Consider the following 23,159-nt stretch of genomic DNA (forward strand, 5'->3'; position numbering starts at 1 on the left):
TTTTGTAGGGATTCCCTTTCGGAATGACTACATTCTTTCTCACTGTGATCTGAAACTCTACGAAACTGAGCCAATGAGCCAGAAGTCAGGGTCATTATCTTCCACATTAATCACTCTTGTCAGTTAAGTCTTAAGTTAAGCTTTTAAATACTTCTTTTCACACCAGATTTCCACCTCACTTATACATCTGCAGGGTATTCTAAGTCTGCAGAAAACATGTTACTTTCCGAATAGAGAATTAAATTGTAAACATAGGCCTTGCATACCTTTACTTTGATTTTAACTCTGCAAGACAGTTACTCCTACCTATGTTTAAAATACATTCGTGCTGTTCCTTGTCAGGAGGCAACATTTAAATCACTAATTGAATCCCTAATCACAATTTCAACAACAACAAATTACGGTCATACAAGCAAATTTACTAAATATAAAAAAATGCATGATATTAATAAAACGTTTCCACTGTGTTATATTTAAGGATTATAACTGATCAGAGCTCCTTAAAAGCAAAGATATTTTTATAACTCATTCATGTGCAGGTGGGTTAATCCAAAATTATTAATTTTGCTACAGGTATATCTTATGAATTACTGAAAACCATCCACACTTTAAAGACAGAGCCTTGTGAAATATTAGGACCATCAAAAAATATTCCAGAATGAGTAACAGTAAGATATAAAGCATTCTGCACAAGACACAAAAGCAGAGCCCTCACTGAAGTATCAGCCTTTTAAAACCTCAATAGGGTAAAAATAAATAAGCCAGCACATTTTTAAGTTGCCTCAACAGAATCACTGTGCAGTACTTCCTCCGAACAGTCGCTCCTACACCCTTGGGGACACCTACTTGTCAAAGAATAAATTATCTGGCTAATATCCAATATTACAGGATATGTCAGCGGGCACCCAAGAGACAGACGTTAGACGGCACTTAGCTTCTTCAGCCTTGCAGGGTAGTCCTTACACAAATGACTTTCTCAATTATAAAACATAACTGATGTAGTTATTTTGGTGTTTTCCAGCAACAGCCTTTCATCCTAAAAACATTTATACAGTGCTGCGTATTTTTGCAAAAACACAACAGGTTTCAGGGTATGCTACACTGAACTGTTTTTCACATGAAGATAAGTTTTTAAGCTATTCAAAGCAAATAAAAATGCCTGAAGACTAAATCTGAGTGTTCTCAAACACTAAAATTACACTCGTTAGTAGAAAACATTGTGGAAATAAATTTTCCCACAACTACATCAGTAACTTATTTCTTAGTTACTTAACACAATTAGCGAAGTTTGCATAAAGCTAAAAAACACACCCATCACACGTACGTTATTGCTCCCTCAGAAAAAGACAGAGACTTCTCAGAGCCATTTACTTTTGTTCACTAGAGTGAACCACGGTCATGGGCAAGCGGTAGCATGAGAAACCTGTTGATACTGAAGTTGTAAACCAAATCAACACTTTACACAAAAATCAAAGAAATTCAGTAAGCAGTACACTAATGGCAGAAATAAAATTATTTTGTATCCCTGGAAGTAATTTTTAAAAGTGACATCAAAGAATGCAGAACATTGGAAAAAATCACAGAAAGTGCTTTTCATAGCCACAAAGAAACGTGAAGGACTTTTGAAAACTGACTAGATGTTACCAAACTTAATACAAACCATGGGCAAACTGAGTGTGCAAGCGAAGCGCTCTCGTGGATGAGAGCCGCCGTGAAAGTATGAGGTTTCTTAAGTGATGAGATGTGGGTCAAACTGGGTCCCGGCGTTCACGTACTCTACGCAAGGCGCTCCGGATACACAACGTATGCAACTTACTGCCTTATTTAACAGGCTCGATGTGTGCTCGAGCACCTCCGGCAGAGGCCCTAGGAGCCAGCCGCGGCTCTGCGCGCAGACCCCACACCCTCAGCCCACCCTCTCGCGACATGACAGCTGCGAGGGCAGGACGGCTCAACAGCACTGCCCCGGCCGCGGACGGCGCACATGCCCCGGGCAGCAGGGACAGCTGCGCCGCGGAGCACAGGGGCCACCACGGTCCCGAGGCCGCGGCGCCCAACGGTCGCGGCGCCCAACGGTCGCGGGGCAGCAGCGCGCGCCCCCACCTCACCCCCCTCCCCGGCCGAGGGCCGCCGCGGAGCAGGCGGCACCCGCCACGGCGGGAAAGGAGGAGGAGGAGGGGGAAGGAGGACCCCATAACCCACCCCGGCTGCCCTTTAAAGCGAGAACGGGCTCCCCCGGCCCGGCCCGGGCGGCCCCAGGGGTGCGGGCAGGGCGCCCGGCGCGGCGCGGCGCGGCGCGGCGCGGGGGACACCGGGCGGTCCTCACCGCTCTGCGCCGGCGGCACATCGGGGACGGCCCGGCAGGACCTGCCTTCCTCCTCCCCTCTGCTGGCACTTCGCGCCCTGTCGCGGTGCCGAGACACCGCCGGGAATTAAATTAAAATATAAATAAATTTAAAAAAATAAAAAAAGTTGAGGCTGCACCCCAACAGCCGCGGCGCAAGCGACGCCCTTAGCAAAGCGAACCGACCCAGCGCCGCGGGGTGCCGGGGGAGCGGGCCGGCGGCGGGGGGCAGGGTGGAGGGATTCAACTTACGTCTCGGAATTTGTTCCACTGCCCGACCTCCTTGTCATACTGGGAGATAGTCGTGAGCCATTGTTTATCGTCCAGAAAATTGCCGCTGTCCGGTCTGCCCCCGGCCGCCGCCGCTGCCGTCAGCGCCGGGCTGCACCAGGCTGCTGCACACACGCACACGAAGGCTGCTACCTTGAGCATCTGGGCGAGAGGAGACACAAGCAGCGGGTCACCCACACCGGCGCCAAGACCGAGCCGCGGGCAACGCGGGGGCAGCCGGCGGGGGAAGGTGGGGGGGACGGGGGCAACCGCGCGCGGGGGCCCCCTCGCCCACCCAAAAGGAGCAGCGGGTGCGGAAGGGACAGGGGGAAAGGAACCGGCGCTCTTTAAAAAAAAAAAAGGGGGGGGGAGGAGGAAGGAAGCGGAGGCTGCCCAGCCCGTCACCTTGCCGCAAGCCCCGCAACCGCGCTCCTCGCCGCGGCCGGAAAGGCGGCCCGCTCCCTCCCCGCACGCGCTGCCGTCTGCAGCCGCCCGCGCCGTACCGCGCCGCGCCGCGCACCGCCCCGCCCCTCGCCCCGCCCCGCCCCCCGCTGCGCCGCCGCCGCGCCAGCCTAACGGCCAGCCTAACGGCCAGCCTAACGGCCAGCGCAGCCGGAGGCCGCGGCCGCGCACCGCAGGGAAATGGGGTCCTCGCCGAGCAAGGGGGGGCTTTCTCATAAGACTTCCCCCCTCCTCCCGCCGGGCCCGGCGTGGCTCTGCCCTCCCGCTCCCATGCCCACGCCAGGCGCGGGGAAGGACCCCTTATGCGCACCCTGAAATGTGGCGGGGAGGGGGGCGCTTCGGGGGCCGCGCTGCACTGCCAGCATCTCCGGGTGGGAGTGACACCACTGAAAGTTTATTCTAGAGCTGTTATTGGCACACTGTGCCACAAATGAAGGCTGTGGAAATCTTTAAGACATCTACAGTCTTCAAAAACTTTCAGAAATTACAAGCTAAAGCTCCCTGCATGTTAGGAGAAAGGGGAAACACAAGTTCCCAAATCACCTCCTCCATGCAGGATATGCATTTGTGTAATTTTATAACTACCCTCCTTAACCAACTCTTCTCTGCCATAAACTCAGTTCAGTTCTAGCTCCCCTCAGATCAGGCACCTTTTACACGCTTACGCTTCTTTCCCGTTAACGATTACTGACAGGTTCAGGGTTCCAGCCATTAAGCCGGGCCCCGCTTCATTTCATCGGCAGGTTCACTAAGTGGAGAGACTCTTGAATTTGCACCACTCCACAGACCTCATGTTAAAAAATGCACTTGTCATCCACATTACTAGAAGAAGTTTCTCCCAACCCTTCTAATTCTACAATGTTTTATTTGAAATAGGACTGCCAACACTGTGTACCACATTGCAGATGAAGCTCAACACTAACTTATGTATATACTGGCATACTGGCATATTAATGCTTCCTGTGTTACTCCCCTTTATTAAGAATTATGCATTCTTTCCCCATCCTTCTGCCTTTCTTTCTTTTTTCTTTTTTCTTTCTTTTTTTCTTTTTTTTTTTTTTTTAAGAGCAGTAGTATGTTAACTCAAAAGCCTTTGGTGACACCCAGGTTAATTTCCCAAACTGGTTAAATTTAATTTACAAATGAGCAAGGTGCATGAGTAGTTCAACTCCCACTTCAGTGTGGTTCACTCCGCATTTGATATGGAATTCTATCTGCCATCCCATTTACCTAATTCACCTAATTTTTTTTAACATTAGTTTGATTCCCTGGACTTGACTTACACACACTGCCTTTTTGTTTGCTAATAAGCATGTTAAGAGAACACAGCAATCCTAGAGTACTGTCGGAAAATATTTTCCAGATAAAAATTTAGAGTTACTTTCAGAATTAAAACCAGGGCCAAGTCCATCAAAAGATTCTCACATCTGATAAACAGAAAAGTGCAAATTTACGCAAAAAGATCACAGGGACTGATCATAGCAAGTTCTGAGTTTCATCACAAACCATCACTACAGGCAGATAGTGAACTATGAACTAAATCCACTAAGCTGCACCCTACACTATATAATACATACCATTCAGTTCCTAAACCTGCATCACAGAATGCAATGAGAATCTTGCTACCAGTCTGAAAGGCACGGAAAATGATTACCAGATGAGGATGCTATCTAGAAGGCTATCTAGAAGGCTACTATATTCTGTAGTAAATGAATCATAAAATTCAAAGCTAAGGGATAGGATGACTATATAGAGGCTAAATAATCAGTCAATAAAAAGTCATGTTATTCTCAAGAGAACTAACAAACTCAGTCCCTTAAACAATCATTTTCTGACAATTCAGTTTGGGTTTGTCAATCCTAATTTTAATTTTCTGCAAGCCCCTTTGCCCTTTAGCAAAGAAGAAATTTCTCTATATAGCTGAATGATCTCGTTCCTTTTTCTAAGAATTAGCTATTTAAACTTTTTAAAAAGCATTCCAATCACAAGATTTGTGCCTTCACTTTTCCAGCATGAAGGTAATCTATTTTGTTTTTGCTTCATCTGTGTTCCACATTTTCAGCCGTGATAATATTATGCAGTACTTTAACTTATGGTGCATCTTTTCAAAACTGGAGATGCAGTATGGGAAAAAAGTGTCTGGGATTTGTTTTCAGTAAAAAAAATCTTAGAAAAGGGAGCTCTGGTATGGTTTGTGGTTTACAGAAGTTTCACTGTGATTCATCTAAAAAATGATCTTCCACACCTATGACTGCAGTTTCTACTGACAACACAGACTAAATGATCAATTATATGTAATTTTGCCTGAACTAAGCTATTTGAAGCCTTTAATAATTCTAAATGTATTCCTCATAATTTTAAGCACTCTGATCTCCACATAATTGGTTTAAGCGCCTAATTCTGATCAAGGACTTCACACAAGTTGGTAATTCCATCTATTTGAGCACATAAAAAATGATGCTCGATTGAAATGGCATTATGAAGATACAAAACTAAGAAGTTTTCTTTTTCTCTCAATAATTTCACCTCTCTTCAGAGATTAAATTTATGTATCTTGAGAATTATTATTTCCTTTATTTTAAATATAAGTGCATTTTTTACAGAAAATGTATCTGTATTGTTACATACTGATATGCCCAACAATAGGATCTTCAGACACAAGAGGGAATCCAGTACTTCTGTAGTAATAAGAGAATTGTAACAATGTTAATAACTGGTACATAGTTTTAAACTGAGAGCATAGGAACCCTGAGCAATAGCTCTTTTCATCATTGTCTAGTTAAGAAATATTGCCATTATTTAAAAAAAAGTCCTTCTTTTCCATTTCACTGGCACAAAATAGGAAATTTAAAATATGACATATTTTCCAAATTATCAGTAATATAGTTTTTTCAAATATTAAGACTTCATAGTTTAAAGTCATACAGGTTGCTTTACATCTGATCAGCTAATGGAGTCTATAGGCAGATGGTAAAGATGATGAGGTATTTAGTTAGTGTATATATAGATGGTTACAAGACAGTTGTAAACAACATGGATGCTGTATACGGAAAAGGATGAGGAGAAGGAAAAAAGAGGAAATATATATGTAAAATATGTATGTAAGTAGCTATGTGCCTGCTATATGAAAGGATGTTGGAATTATGTAACAGAGACGCAAATGTGTGCATTGAAAAAAAATGTTAATATGTACATGTTAATGATGAAAGGGAGGGGACATGCTAAGAAATTATTATTATTAGGAAATAAAAAGAAATTATATGCCCTAAAAATTGTGTCTCAGAAATGCTTTACCCTCTTCCTGCAAATGAAGAATGTATTCAGGTAAGGCACTAAAGCACAGAGGTAAGTTTACACAAATATAACACAGCCCTTGCAGATGAAACCACAGAAAAATAAAGTCAGAGGAACCCCCAAGGGAACATCTAGCCATTGCCATGCCCACAAGCAAAACGAGCCATACCTGTGTCATTCCTGACAGATGTCTATCTAAATCTGTTCTTAGACAGCAGTCACCATCAGTGGAGCCTCTGTCGGTGATGGAAACTCACACTCAGTCGCAGTCAGTGACTGTTACCAGTCTACCTTTACAAAATGTTTCCAAAATGTAACAGGAATCTCTCTTGTTGCAACTTAAGCTTAAAACTTCTTTCCTATTCACAATAAACAGTCCTATCTTCCTCTTTTCAGCACCCTTTTCTATATCGTGAATAGTTATATGCCTCTTCAGTACTTCCTTCCTATGGTATGTTTTTTACCCTATTTTTTACCCTATCCCTTCAATCTTATGCTATGGTTTTGAGACCTTTGATCATTTTCACTATTATCTTGTTGAATCTCTCATTTTGAGCTACACGTTACCTTCCGGGCCTAGAATATTAGAATACCATATTTATGCCTCCTGAATGAATAGAGCAGAAGGATTACTTCACAGAAAGAAATCAGTTTGAGTTGATATGATTCGTTGTGTCAAATGTATGCTGTCTGCTACTCATCTTTTTGCTATCTTACAGATGTTTAGAAACAGTGTACTGAATTATCTGTTCCTGTATTTTCCAGGAATTGAGAGGAAGCCAACCAGAGTTTAATTCTCTGATCCCTTTTCAACACATTCTCACATTAAAGGCATCATTTTTCTTTTTCTTTTTTCTTTTTTTTTTTTCTCCCTCTTATCGTTTTCCACGTGTGCTTTTTCAGTATTCTGGTACTCTACCTATTCTCCACAGTTTCTCCAAAACAATTGCTAATAATTCTAAGATTCTTTCAAACAATTTTGTAAATATTCAGGGACAAAGTTCATCGGACCTAGTTAGACTGTAAGAATTGCATTTTATAATTTCTGTAAAAATGTGATCATTTTAATCATGTTATCTAAGCCCTTCATTTTCCTTGTCATTACTGCAACAGCTGAGCTAACCAGCTACTTGCCATTCATCTTTGGGCTATAGGCTTTAAATACTTGTACCTTCTCAGTGTTTACTCTGCTTAGCGCTTTCCTCCTCCACAAAGGGCAGTTTCCTTTCTTCTGCCATCTGTGTATTAATACATACTATTTTCATAATGATTTCTTATTAAGTTTGATGTCTTTTGCTAGCCCCATCTCAGTTTCCCCTTGATTTTGGCTCTTGAACTGTTTTGAAATATTCATTTCTAGCAATCTTCCTCACATTCATCTTCCACTTCAGGCCGATGAAGAGCTCAAGGTTTAAAGAATTTGGTCTTCTATGACTTTCCCTATTCTTCCGTTATTTTTGCAATTTAATCCTTAATATTTACCCTGTGGGGTAAATGCTCAAAGATGCTCAGAGATTTCATTCTTATTGAATGGCATTAGACTGCTAAACATCTGTGCATCTCTGCTGACACAACTTCTGTCAAAAAGCCAAAAAGAACAAACAAGGATCCAGAGAACAGAGGAGCTCAGGTGATTAGCATTAAGCACACATCCATCTATGCCTGCTGACAGGTTATTTACTGTCAACAGTAAATAAATGCATTTGTCCTGGATTATGGCAGAAGACAACCTCAAGATAGTCTGAACAAAGTCCTCACAAGTTCAGTTCTGAAAAAGAGAACAGACTGAAACAATAAGAAACACATCAGTTTCTTATTGGTGTGACATCTCTGCCTGACATTTCAACTAATCTTTCTGCCCTTCTACACAGCCCCACCTACCACATCAGATCCACTGGGAGTTCACATAGATAAATCCTAGTCTACAGAATATGAAGATTTCATGGGTTTTGAGTTCTTCTTCACCCAAAGCTTGTAAAGACAGAAGGATCTGACTTTGTGCATAACACAAGCTGCAGATCTTTATCCTTTCACTCCCACACCAAACTCAGCAGCTCATGATTGATCAGGAAAAGTATCTTGTCTAGATACGAAATCTTCATTTTTATTTTGAATACTGAATATTTTCAGTTACTGCCATTGTCAAAGTTAAGAATATATCTCTAGGAAAGCATGTAACTAAATTCTGTATTTCGTGATGTTCAGAAATTTAAGTTTAAAACTCTCTTCATATCCAGTGAACAATTTCCACTGTAAGTTAAAATTTAGAACACTAAGTAATATGCAGTGTCTTGACAGCAAGAACAATCTTGTATGTCTGAATTTCAGATCTCTTTAGATGCAGTTTACTCATTATAAACTGAAAAGTCGTCTCATCTGACTGTTCTCAGCAGTTCCGTAAAAACAGAATCTTCTCTTCCTTCCCAGGGTTCCTTCTGGCACACATTACAGCCGCCAGAAAAAGGCAAACATCACTCTGCACACTGGTCCCAGATACACCCTTTTAAAAGGAACATTTTATGCAGTAGACATTTCGTGAACAAAACAATCTTAATAGCATAAGATTGACGGGCTCTTTAAACTAAAGTGATGTTAAAGCTATGTATGTTAAAAACTTTGCATACGTTACTCACAATTTTCTTGAAAAAAATGCCTTCCTAGTTTAAATGCCTCTCACTGTTTTGTTTGTGGAGTCTCCTTCGCTGGAGATATTCAAAAGCCGTCTGGATGTGATCCTGGGCAATATGCTCTAGGTGACCCTGCTTGAGCAGGGAGGTTGGACTAGATGATCTCCAGAGGTCCCTTCCAACCTAAACGATTCTGTGATTCTGTGTTTACCTAGATGTGCCATACACAGAAGTACTCATCATCCATAGCTGAGGTTGGATTTTCAAAACTGGATTTTCATTTAAGCACCAAAAATGTTGGGTAGTCAGTGTAGCTTTGCATGTTCGGTGACGACCTGTTTTAACCATCTCACGCCATGAATCTCAACAGAAGCAGTTCATAAGTGGGGTGGGACATAGGATCCCTTCATGAGTTTCTTCTCTTCAAAATGTGTTTCTTAACACTAAGATCAGAACATCTGTGAATTTGGGGTCTCTGTGTAGCAGAGTGGCTCAATTGCCATAGTATTTTCCTCTTTCTACTCTGTGTTCTTTATCATTCTAGATATACTTCTGAAATTCCTATTTTTGGCTTTAGTGATCTTTCTCCTTAGGAATTTACATATTACCAGCTATATGCTGTTTTTCTTCAGTTGTGTGATTCTTTTCCTTCAAGTCCCAAGGGCAAAAAAAAAAAAAAACTCTTTACTTCTCAATTTTCTATAATTAATTCTTCCAGAATTTTAAGGAGTAGGTCAGTAGTTCTCAAACTCATACCTCATTTAGTTTCTGGTTTCTGAAGTATATGCCTGCAGAAGGTCCTCCATGCATATGTGTCTCATCCTCAGGCAAAAATAAGAAACAAAGGAATAAGCAAAGAAGATTAGCTACTTCTGCAGCAAAGGTCTGGAGAACCTGCTGAGAGTTTCTTGTTAGATCAAGTCTTTTGATCAGAACTAAAGCGGTATGATTTGTGTTAACATCATGTTCAACAAAAAGTACAGTGTGAAAAGCATACTGTCACTGGGTGATCTTATTTCAGTATGGATTTTGGTGGGTGAAATAAGCTATAAGAATAATTTTGCTTGGAAAAAGAGATTGGAATGAGCTATACCACTGCAAATTCATATGTATAACTTATCCAGGAAATTGTTTCTAGTGTAAATGAAGCTGGCATTTGATCACATCATCTTCTTCATTACTTCATCCTCTGGTTGACAAATCCCAAGCCAGATTAGATTTTTGTTCTTGTGAATAAGAATGAAAATAAAATTAAAAATGCATGCTACATATTTACAGAGAACTTTTTTTTCAGTTTCTCCCTTCTGACCTACTCTGAAACAAGCTCTCCTATTTTTCCTCACTCAGGAGATCATGAGTGTTTCTCAAGAAATGTCTGTGCATCATACAGCTTGAAAAATCCATGAATTATTCCAATCATTGCTGTTGATTAAACAGGTAGGGGTCCTTTTTGCATCTTCATTTACCTCTTTTTCCTCCTTCCTGATAGTTCTGCACAGCGGGAGATTTTCAGCCCCATTGTAGTCTCCTCAACTTCAGCAAAGTCCTTCTGGCATGCTAATTAATCTCCTTTCTAATGTTTACCCTCCCCACCATGAGCCATTGTCTGATTTTACATCTTATTTTGAAGAGACAGGGTTCTTAAAATTCTTGTATGTCTCTCTTAACAATAGCTGTGGCCTATACATAATGTGACAAGCAAGATAATGATTTAATCACAAGAGATACAAATCCAGCATTAAGAGGTTTCTAATTTTTCAACATTTTGCGTGATCCTGCTTTCTCATTTTTTTGTACAAAACGGAGGGTTCTTTTCTATTTTACCAAAATACTAATAAAAATGGTAGAATTTAATGAAATTGATTAAACTGAATTTTGATCAAATTTATCAAGTAGAGAAAAACATTCTGCTTTATGTCAGTTAATATTTTAGGATTTTCTGATATCCCATTTATTGAGAAATGAATGCTTTCCTGTAAAATGTTTGACACACATTACCCAAAGCACTAGCAACGATACATTTGAATGTGTTGGATACAGATATTTATTAAGCCATATCCTTTGAATATAACCCATATTATGACACATATCTAATGAGGTCATTAACTAGGAATGCTACTAGGAATGTAGCAGAAGATTTCAGAAAATCCAGAAAATTCCTATAATGTCAAAAAATGTTTATATAAAATTTCATTTCTGAAAAAAGGTGTTCTTTGTGAAAATGTTTTCATGAATAATAAAGGAGATGCACATTTTTGGACAGCAGAGATATACAAAATATTACAAAATATTAAGAGCTACTAATCCGGCTGAACCTCATGTCTGTGAGAGATGGAAATCCTTCCAAATTCAGGGAGCATAAAGATTTACGGAATCTAAAGTCTTCAGAAGAGCAAAAGCTTAGCTGAACAAACATAAGCTACATCTTGCCCCTCACTTTCAGCAGCAACAGGACAAAGGCCTTCCCCAATAAGCTTTGCTTTCCTGAGCCTTGTATCTTGCAGTGATGATGGAACTGATCTGAAATACTTTATTGACTAGCTGCAGATTATGAATTAAACTATGGAATTAGCTAGCCACAGTGCTGCCACTCTCACAGTCTAGTTGAACCCATGGAACATCACCCACTTAAAATACATCTTTACCTTGATGCTAATCTTGAGGACTGCATATACCATTCAAGAGAATTCTACCGTAAAACTTATCATGATTTGGTTGGGAGTATGAAGGTTTCTTGATACAGCCATAATTTAAAAGCAGATGATGACTTTGCGCAATTATGACTTCAGATTTTGGAGCAAATGTAAGCATTAAAGCAATCTGCATTACTACAGGAGAAGAGGAATCTTACTTGCTTTTACATTCAGATCACAGACCACATCTATTCATTGGCTCTATTTCTACATCTTTGTAAGATATTGCATAATTACTTGGCTTTACTTCACTGGCATATTTTTCTTCTTCAAAATCGTATCTTCTATTGGAACCAAGCCCATTTCGAACCAAACACTTAATTTCATGAGAGTATACACTTGAGCCCATGACACTAACTTGTTTTGGGCCTGCAGACACTAATACATGTGCCATGTGTCTCACCTACGTCTTACTTCAAACATTCAGAGGCAAGAAGAGACTAAACAATTATAAACAATTCCTTTACAAATAACCATGATATGCAGTCTAAGTCTTTGAAGCTCTCTTATTTTTTATAAAATTAGGCTATAATCATTTAACTTACTATATTATCTAAAACTATATAAAAAGCATCATAAACCTTGGAAAAATAAAATAGGATTTATAGGATATAAATCTGAAGCAGCTCTACACATTTATTTCCAAAAACTGAGCTGTGAAATTTGCTGCAGATCAAAACGTTTCAATGACATAATGCTTCACAAGACCTGTTTACAGAAATACCATTTATTAAACACACCTCTACCTTTCTCATTTTTCTGTCACTTGCTGTCTTTCAGACTCACTCTCCTAAATCATTGCCTTTTCTATGATTTTCAGAATATAAAAATCTAACTTCTCTTTTACCTACAGTTTCCTTTCCATTTCTTTTTTCTCTCCCTTTCTCCTTTCCTTCTCTCACTTTCTACAGTTGACTATTTTGGCTGTATTTTTAACTTTGTAAATAATAAAATATTTGGTCTATTTCAAAATTACAAAGTATTGAGATAAATCAAGATGGAAGAAACATAGACAACACTGCTGTAGACTACAGTGAGCAAAGGTTCATCTTCTGTCAATTAGCCTTCCAGGTTACTAAGGTAGATAAAGCTATTGTGAGAGTGGTACAAATTTATGAATTATTGGAATGTTCAGCCAAATATATCTACACTGAGCTGGTCATTTGTTCATTTTGGACTGGCAGCAGTGTTTCACAACTGACAGCTCATCTCAGTTAAGGCACCTAGGGACTAAATTATTATTTTGCTATATGGTCATTTTTATCACGATTTTCACCTTTTCAGCACCTATGATACAAGAAAATTTAGAAACAAGTGTTTCCAAAGCAAAAAAAAAAAAAAAAAGGAAAAAAAACCCCAGAAAAATACACTTAGGGAACTGAGGAAAGGAAGACCTAGCCACAGAATATAATAATGCAGTTAAGCAGTTTGGAAAACGTGTTTCCGCAAAATCATTTTTTCCTGTGGGATGCTAATTCTGCTTATATAGTATGGATTTTCACATAGCAGAATCAAAATTAATCACTTGATTCAAAACAAATTGAGAAGTTCCATTTTGTCAAAAAGTAACTGAATGATAAGTTTCCGCTTTGGTCAGCATTAGTTTGCTGCAGTTTGTAGTTGCGGTACTTTAAAGACTGTTAGTCTAAGTTTATCAGAGTTCCAGTCTCTGTGGGCCAGCTGTGCGTCTAAATCCCAAAGGAGACCATGAGGAATTGTAGTTCAGCCACAGAGCCTACCTAGAGAGACCCACAAAGTTTGAACCATTTGCACCTGGCTTCTTAGGCAGGCCATAAGAGAGAGCAGAAATGCAAGGTGTTTATAGACAGCAAAGAAGTAATTTAGAGATGCCAGTAAGTGCAATTTGACCAAGTCAAATTCAGAATATTCAGATGAAATTAAATTAAATTAAAATTAACCTTTGAATTCAGGGACATCAAAACAATAAAAAAAGAGCTATTTTTAAAGTATTGATTCTGCAGAGAGTTTTAGAACATTGACTTTTCATCTAGATTAGACATGAAAGCAAATGTGAAAAAAATGAAATTTTACACATAACAAGGAGTCCAGAAAACCGTTTATAAATCAGTTGGAAACTTGCGTGCCCTTTAAATAATGATGATTTTCCTTTAGGATGACCTGGCTTAAAGGGCACAAGAGATCACTGGAAGGATTACCATAAATCCAATCTCAAATCTAAATCCCTCTGAGATGGCAGCTTTTCACACTCTTAGCAAATCATTTCCTCCTAACATGGACCTATACTACACCAAATAGCCATGCATATGCACTTTTGGAATAAATGTTAGTTAGATGTGTGTTTTTAACGAATGGATTAGTAATGTTGGTGTGTAAACGAGTGACTACAGCTTTAAGATTTGTGCAAGTCCACGTGCAGAAACGTATTCCATAATAAACTATCTTACTTCAATCCTGCTTCTGTCTTCAAAAAAATCCTTGAAAACAAATGCTGCATTTAAAAAATTCCATAGTCACAGATGGAAAACTGGAAACAAATAGATGAATTACTCAGTATGTTATTTTAATTTTTCCACACTGAGGAATACAGACCTTTAAACGTTTGTAATTTGATCCAGACTTCAATCCAGCTAGGGTTTAATTGGATTACTCAGGACATAGGTTCAACATTTCTACTGAAGTGTTCTGATCTAGAATGGGGATCACAGGTGTTTTCCTAAAGAGTGTTTTAGTATGGTATCGTGCCTCCACACCAGCACAGACAACAGTGAGGATGCTAGCATAAAGGTGACTATAACCAATTGAGCTGCAGCATAGGTTCAGCAAATGGAGCCCCACAAGTAGATCCCACTTCCTCCAGATGCTCCTCCAGAGATCAACAGAAACGCAGGAATTTATTGATCCAGCTGACGAGCCTTCCTTCTCCCTTTCTCTCCTCACACACACTTAGGCTGTGTACTACACTGCAAGTTGACCTTCACCTAACAGCTCTTGAACAAGTCCTTGTTTGGGTATTTAACTAGCTTAAAAACAATACGTCCCCAATAGTTTCCCAGTTCACCAGAGTAAAAGAATAGTATGTTAATACAGAACATAATAACTTAATTTTTTGAGAATTTTAATTATCATGATTGTTGTATATCTTTATCACCATAGTCAATTACTAAAATGTATCCTTTTACTATGATAGTAGCTCACCTCAAACTATCATAACCATATCAACTCATTAGAGTACAATAGCAAGTAATGCTGATCTCTCACTATTCTGTACGTTAATTTCTTTTTAATTTCCCTACCTCATATCAGCAAGATAAGCTCCAAGGATCTCAAACTACCTCTTCCCTTCAAACATTGAGTCAGACCACAGAATTTCTCTACACCCTAGATTAAATCGATAGCCTAGAGTGCCTCTGCCAAGCTCTTGAACACATCTCAAGGAGGCTGCTTGCGTTTCAGAGAAGCCTCTTACACACAGCATAATCTCTCCAAAAAACAAAACAAATAACACTGAAATATAAAAGAGATAACGAAAGATGGTCCTGCGAGGATTTTTTACTCCCTTGTACAAGCAGCTCTGGACTCTCTAACAGGAGTTCAATTTCACGTGCCACTCTGATTCATACATTCAATAGCAAAAGGCAGAGTTAAGAACAAAAGGGAGAGCTAAGGGAGAGTTAAGTTGCCAATTGTCAGCATCTTTGAAATCCCAACCCAAAAACTATCAACACCTTTGAAGGAGAAATTATATTGCATCCATCAAAGTATATAAATCCAGCCAAAACTGTAAGAAATCAATGTCCTCATTTTCCAAAATATCACATAGCATCCAGCCTCCTGCTTCCCAGAAAAATTCCATCAAAGAATAATCTGTTCCTTATTACAGGATCTCTCTCAAATAATTTTCAATGTTATGGGCTAAGAACAGTTTTAGTCAGAAGACCTGTGACTAAAACTGAAGACCTCTTTTTAGTTAGGATGAGGAACATCTCCATTCTTGATCACTCTGTAACACTTTATATTCCTGACCACATATAGTGCTACTTCACATCAGAGTTATAACCCTGGGATGACTCGATCCCTCTTCCAGAGGGTCACAAAAACAATTACACTTTAATCTAGTGTGCTCCTGGGAGATAGGGGATCATGCAACAGGAGAAGTTAGAAAACCAGTAGTGAGTGAATGACACGAAGCTTTCTAATTTTTCACATCAAGCTGTAACTGCCTTATTAGTATCAAAGTTAGTTCCATTATTTTTGAATAAACATTAGTTCTCAAAAGAAAATGGAAGCTACTGTGACAGGAAATATTTTGATGGACACAACATAGACTTTTTTGACAGCGTTATATAAGTCATGTATATGAATTTTTCATCTCCTCTCAGAAATTATTGTGTAAATTAGAATGACAGAAGTAAATTATAACTGCCACGTAGAACATTAAATGAATAGATTGCATTGATCGGTATATACCAGGTCACATTAAGTATACCAGAAATCTGTGCTAATCACTAAAGACTTGAAATCATGTTCAAATCTGATTATCCCTGATCCTAAGGTATGTACGCAGAAAATATAAAAAGACAAGCAGCTACAGAGCATGCAATTAATGCTCTTCTCTTACTAATAAACTTGTTCAAAATAAAATTATACTTTCCGTAACTTGCTCACTGTATTTTTCCAGCCTGTAGAATACATATGTGCATATATTTAGTAAAGTGACTGCTATCTGAATCCCAAAAAGATCAAACCCTTCTGCATGTGCCCAGTAATATTAACTTCAGCTAGGTATGGGGCCACACTGACTTCATGCTTGACGCCATTTTCAAACTATGGAGTCCTAGAATGGGACCATTCCACTGCGAATTATAATTAGGTAAGTATGTTTTTAAAATATTTTAGGCTGATTTTTTTCTAAGACATTATAGCTAAGTAAAATAAAAAAAAAACTGAAATCCATTAGTTTTGACTTACAATATTGTTTCATGTTTTTTGGTGCCACTAGTCCCATTTTGGGGGGATGACAAATCCTTCCTTTCATTTCTCCCTTTCCCTGATCCTAATCAGATCTACTCACTTATATACTGCTTTATATAGCCGGAAATTAAGTTGTTTTGTCCTATACACATACTTGCAGGGGATCAAGAGACATGTTTTATTAAAGGTCTGAAGAATTCTAACTAATATTTAACAATAAACATACACTGACTATTTAGGAAGCTTTTATCTTTTGTTCCTTTAACTTAAAGAATATTAAATTATAAATTTCATCAAAGTATACGGATAATGCATAGGTGAAGGGAAGGATTAACTAATGTTAATGACTACAAACTGACAATGGAGACTAAGAACATGACATCTATGAGACGTCTTAAGAGAGCATCCGTTGAGCTCTGAGCAGGAATAAGATATTTAATAATAATCTTCATAAACTGACAAGAAATCAAGGAGAATACATTAAACACCCCAGTTCCTCAAGAAACAGTCATCATTTTTAAATAGCAAGCAAGGTTGCTATATTCCATTTGTTAAAATTGAATTTAGTCAAAGATTCACAAGTTCAAAGAATGTGATAAAAAGTTAATCACCAACTTATTTTTACCTTTTAGCATTTACTTCTAGAAACATAGAAAACTCTTTCAATAGATCTATGTACACGTTCTTAACATCTCACTGAGAAAACCTACTTATAGGAAGGTACTGTCTATACCTTTTTCCTTGTGTATTTAGGAGAGGAGTGCCCCCTAGTGATTACTGAAAATCACTTTTTTCCTACATTAGCCAAGATGTAGTATTACGATTTACACCTTTAAAATACGATTCCCGTACTTGCACGTTGTCCTAACAAAAATGTTTCCATTCCTACTTTGCTTAAATTATTAACAATTAAGATGGACACTACTTCACAGTGGGGTCTTTTGGTTTGTTTGTTACACTATAACCATTTACATCTATGAACAACTCTTGATTCTGGAAACTCTGGATACTAGAACTCAGACCCTTACAGTAATCTTAAGCTTTTCTAGCAACCCAGTGTGATTGCTCGCATATTTTAGGCCTGTCGTTCATTGAGAAGGTAATGGAAGAACGTCAGTAAGAGCCATGCATCCTTCTGACTCTTAGCGCAACAAACATTTTAACCAGCAGAAGTGATATAAGCAGATCTGTCCTCAGAATCACTAAGAATCATCTGCATTTCCTCTCCACACAGCATCTCCCTGCTACAGCAGTGCAGTGAAACGGTAAGCAGTGCTAGCACACTGCAATAACGCTGCTAGAAATGCAACTCCCATAGCCTTCCTTGCAAATCTGTGCTTCCTTAAACCACAGCTGGAAGAAGCTGGAATTTAAGGACTGTGCCATAAGCAGCCCAATTCAACCATCACCTTCTTAGGGCACTTGAAAAACACCTGCAGTTGTGCCGTGGACACCTGGAAAATCTGTCGATTTGTGAGCCGTAAGCCTACTGCGGATGAATAGGTCTATGTCCCTGTGCATAGTAAGCCAGGTTACCTGGCAGGGGAAGGCCTTCTCTTGTTAATGGAGAAAGTATGTGGCCCATATAATTGGACACTGCTACTGCTCCTGTTAGCAATTTTATGCGAAACGATTGAACATATTTTACTACTATTTCCTACAGGTAATATTCCGTGCAAAAGATATAAGAAATTCATTCTTCATCATAAATCCACTTCCAGAAAAACAAATAGCAAATTCATACGTGTCATAACTCTGACATAGCAAAGGAGGCAGGATGAGGAGAAATTCTTCCTGGAGAAAATAGCCCAGCCCAGAGATATACATACTGAGAAGTGCAACATGATAGTAGGTCACTCTCAGCCAGCAAACACAAATGCTGCGAAAATGCTCACAAAACTTCCACATCAGCAGTGCTTATACTTCCTATGCAGCTAAGTATATTTCAGGACCAGAAACCCATTCACCCAGCCAAGAGAACAGTTATGTTACTACCTGTGCCACTCAGAAAATGCTGTGAATATTTGGCTATAGTGAAGGACTAGCAGAAAGCTTGCACTTAACTCTTTAAAATACAAAAATTAATTATGACTACTTTTTGTAAGCTTTGAATGTTATTGTTAGCGTGTTAATTTTTTATTAAAATGCTCTAACATTGTTCTAACAAAACCCTGCATCACAACCCTAATTTTACATGGGCATTTGCAGATCCTTTAAAATCTGTACTTGAGCCAAGGAAGCAAACAATTACAATATTTATTCAGTGTTGACTGTGCTAGAGCTGCATGACAATATATGATGAATGCATAGCATTCTGTGGCTTTCTTTTTAAGCCTCTCTCAGCCAAGTAGACCAAAAAAGGCTTTTGCAAACTTCTCTTCTGTCTAGCTGCTGAAGAAACAGCTCTTTTTCTACTTTATCTCTCACACATGCAACATGGATGTCTGCCTCGAGATCCTGTTAAGAGATGTTACAAATTAGCATCTTTTAAGCCACCAGACACACACAGAGTACTCCCCTTCCTCTTCCTCAGCAAAAGTCACATCACTGCTTTCTGCTAACCACTGGACCAATGAATTGTTGTGTAAAACAACAAAACACGCAATGGGTCCCAGCACTGAGGACTACACTCAGTACACCCCTGGTATTGTCAGATGGAAAAATTGCTCTGTTTGCAATTTTTTAAAATAGTGCCATATTCCACAAGTGGAGAGCAGCAAGCATTTTCCATAAAAGCCAGTTTTAATATCTCCCCATGATTCACCAGTACCCCCAAAGGTACTTTGTACATGCACATAACATCAAGGAATGACATGTTGAGGCTATCCCTCAGCACAGTCTAGATAGCTTGGGATATCTAGCCTCTTTCCAGTCTCTGCACTGTTTCTAATCACTTTGCTATAAGATTCAGTATCTTGGTCTACACATATTGCAATCATCCCTTTTGTAAATCAGTTGCATCCTGACACATATCAGTAGGCAGCTGCAGGCCTCCTTCGCGCTTCCAAGGTAGCCCTCATATTTTAGTGCTTCCATGCTGAGAGCCTCCGATGAGGCAAGCACACTACCTGAAAGTTTTGCACACACTATTTGAATGACATCGGTGTCGTAATACAACCACACTTTGTCTCGGAAATTTAGAAGCGCCGCTTCACAGCGTGCAGGACCTGACACCCCCTGAAACAACTGTGCGCTGCCATTACTGTCAAGTTGCTCATTTTCAGTGTAACACAGTGCTGTAGCAGCTTAGCAGGGCCGAGATATTGTTGCACTAACCAGAAGCCCTTTGAGTCCAATACCTCTGGTCAGTAGGTCAACAAGAGGTCAACACTTTGCTGTGCCTCAGTGGAGAAAGCCGGGGCCACTCAATCTGACAGCATTACAAGTGGCTTCCTACAAGATAAACTCAGTCTATTGCGGACTCTGCTTCCAGTAGCTGCACTGTCCTTGGTGGGGATGGGGCCTGTTGTTTATGTACTTAACACCGCATCCGGAATACCCAGAGGCTAAATGTAGCATTACCCATTTGAGCTGCCGGGTTCTTCTACTGGCAAAAAAGAAAGATGCAAAAGGTTAAAAATATATACTTACATAGATGTTCTACTTAAAAAATAGTATAGTTATTCATGGTAGGTGAAAACAAATGTTGTGTTTGCAGAATCAGGGCCTATTTTTTAAACAATCTGATGGAGCTTCCTGAAAACTCTCTATGTCTCCAAAGGCAAAATTTAGAATACTTCAGGCAGCAAAAATAAATTATACACTTGTTGTAGTCAATGATGTTCTGTGTTTTGTGACCTTTCTAAAGAAAGAGTTGCTTTTCAAGGACCATGCAAACTTCTTCAATGCTTTATCACAATCTTAGAGGCTCTGTGAAATTTGCTATTCTTGAGGTAGAGTGGGGGGGGGAAAGGGCATATTCTCTCTTTTTGCACTGTACAAGTGACCAATGGCCCTTCGGAAAAATGTGCCCTGATGTAAGCTCATTGAATAGGTGGAAGTAGTATGACTTTTTCTTGTGTAAGGAAACTGATGGACAAGTAGGCTCCCGCTTGCTCTTAAGATACACTTACAAAGTCTCATATTGTTTTGGCAGACTGAAGCACAGAGAGAAATGCAAATACAAGGAGATGGAAGAGAAATTGCTTTCGACTGCCATTTCATGTTTAAGCAAAATCTATGTTATGCCATCTGCTTCTTCTGATAAAAAGGCAACAGTTGTTTAAAAAACATGCAATACAATAAAATACAGTATGTACTGGTTTGCTACTCTCGGTGTCAAAACCTGCTTCCTTCCGCCAGCAAAAAAAAAAACAAACGTGAATCTGGAAAGATCTCAGGTTCTCTTTGCACCCATGTCTGCACTGGGGAATTCTGCCAGTAAACAGGTAACAACAGCATATGCTGACCTATATCCTATTTGATTTCTTTTTTTGTCAAAAATGTCCTCCTCAAGAGAAATTTCTGTCAGCAAATGGATAGATATTGCTGTGCCTGCCATCTCTTCACCTGGCTGACTGTAGAACAGAAGCACCGAGGGATTTTGGGGAGTTCAAAGCCAAGAGGTCATAGTTGCTTTTCTTGTTGTGACGTTCCCTTCATCCCATAGCATTTAGGCCTTTCACCCCAAATCCCATTGCTCTTCCCTTGTTATTCTCTCAAAGGTAGATCTCACAGAGGCAGAAGGGTCCCTACCGCTGTTTCAGAAACACTATGTATCATTTCTTTGGAACTTCAGTTACTACAACACTGCGTGTTACATTGAAAATCAGAAACTTTCCCGGTTTAGTTGACTTCCCTCCTTCAAAGTCACAATCCAAAACATTATGTGAAACATATCTATAATAATAATTTGTAAGTTTGTCCCATAGTCAGTTTATGCATTTAGATGCAACTCCCTATGAAGTCAAAATGTGCATGTAAAATATGTATATTAATAATAAACTGATGTTCAGGTTTTCCAGATAATAAAAATACTACTAAAATGTATGCTGCATACTTTTACCGAACAAAATAAGACTTTCAAAAAACATAGTTTTGAATCTCAGACTATGCAAACCAATCTTTTTCATTTTTTTCATAACACTACAACATTTCTTTTTCTTCGTTTACCTAATGCTTGGATATCTGTTTCTCAGAGAATTTTATCACATCAGACAGAACCACAAAAGTCTGACTTATGAGTGAAAAGTAGAAGTATCTTTTCTTATTCATGCACTAGTAAACTCACTATATAGTGATAGCTGGAAAATAAAATAATACTGTTTGGCTGCTCATCCAACCTGTTTTATGATTAAAGGATATTTCATGAACATTGCTAGGTTAGTTGTTGTTGTTCCATTTCTAGTGGGCCGTTTTAGGTGAGTAGCTACTCCTATGAGTACAGCAGCTGGAGAAGTCATTTTACGTTCATGGTAACAACCACCACTTCACTGGAAATATCAGATAGTTTGAAAAGCCACATATATCCGTTTGCTCCTTCCCACAGTTTTCCATGTACATACAATTAACATGGAGATATGGAAGGACTTAGTGTTGGTCTATCAAAATTACTATAGGGTGATATTATGGTTATATGGAATCCATATTCAGTGATATTTTGCAGCACAAAATATTCGTAGGTGAGAGTAGCAGTAATTTAAAAGTAACTCCTACTACTACTTTCTTAATTAATAAGATAATTATTACTAAAGGATGCTTTCATGGCAATAGTTAGTTTTTTTGCAATTATTCTTTCTTCTGGATAGACTAGTTCATGGCACTATTCTAGTACAAGAGAAACTGAATCAAATATCTCTCTTACGAGTGGGCATATGTTGATGGATAGGTCATGCAGAAACCATCAGAATAGTATATTTCAGTGGCTCTTTTCTTTAGTACAGTGAATCTAACTTTTAAAATTAAAAGGTCACTTACAAATATGTCTAAAGATTAGTTTTATCTCCATATGTGTATTAAGCCTGGTGCACAGCTCCAGTTTCTATGAAACATCCTATTATCATTTTTTCATTTATGCTACATTTTCTTATTAGCCACACTATTTTCACTTCCTTCTGTATGCCTTCATTTCAAGTTTAACACAGGTAGCAGGTGCCAGTGGGCAACACAACATCCATTCCCAGACCGGGAATAAAACACTTGTATTTTTTTCAGAAACCTGACAGAGTCTTGACTTTAAAAGAGTTTCTATACAGAGGTAGGGAATACAGATTACCAAATCAAATCTCCAATAGCGGGTATGCTGGAATGATGAAGACAGATTTAAAAAAAAGGTTTAAGCATGCCAAAATATGTCCTACAATTAAAAATTACATTTACAAGATCTCACTTATACCAGTTAAGTGTAGTTGTAACTCTAATTACTTCAACAATGTGACTTTTTTTTCTTTTTATTAAAAAGAGAGCAGGGGAAAAAATCAAACAAACCGAAACCCCTTCCTCTGTCTCATCAAATGTGTGGGACAGGCACTGGAGCCCTGAGGTACATGCTGTGATGATGAGCACGTGCAGAAGCAA

General features: G+C 39.0%; 1 protein-coding gene across 5 annotated transcripts in view; it reads right to left on the reverse strand.

The window, feature by feature from the left end:
• The window catches only part of SPOCK3 (SPARC (osteonectin), cwcv and kazal like domains proteoglycan 3), a 501,844-nt gene that overhangs the window by 223,917 nt on the left and 254,768 nt on the right, over positions 1–23,159 (reverse strand). For 2 of the 5 annotated variants that reach the window (XM_068942432.1, XM_068942433.1), the window contains one exon: positions 2,597–2,776. In XM_068942432.1, the coding sequence (XP_068798533.1) occupies positions 2,597–2,776 (180 nt within the window). The other 3 variants (XM_068942431.1, XM_068942434.1, XM_068942435.1) reach the window with 3 other exon arrangements.

Source organism: Struthio camelus, chromosome 4 (genome assembly GCF_040807025.1).
Source record: "Struthio camelus isolate bStrCam1 chromosome 4, bStrCam1.hap1, whole genome shotgun sequence".
In the NCBI taxonomy this organism is placed as follows: Eukaryota; Metazoa; Chordata; class Aves; order Struthioniformes; family Struthionidae; genus Struthio; species Struthio camelus.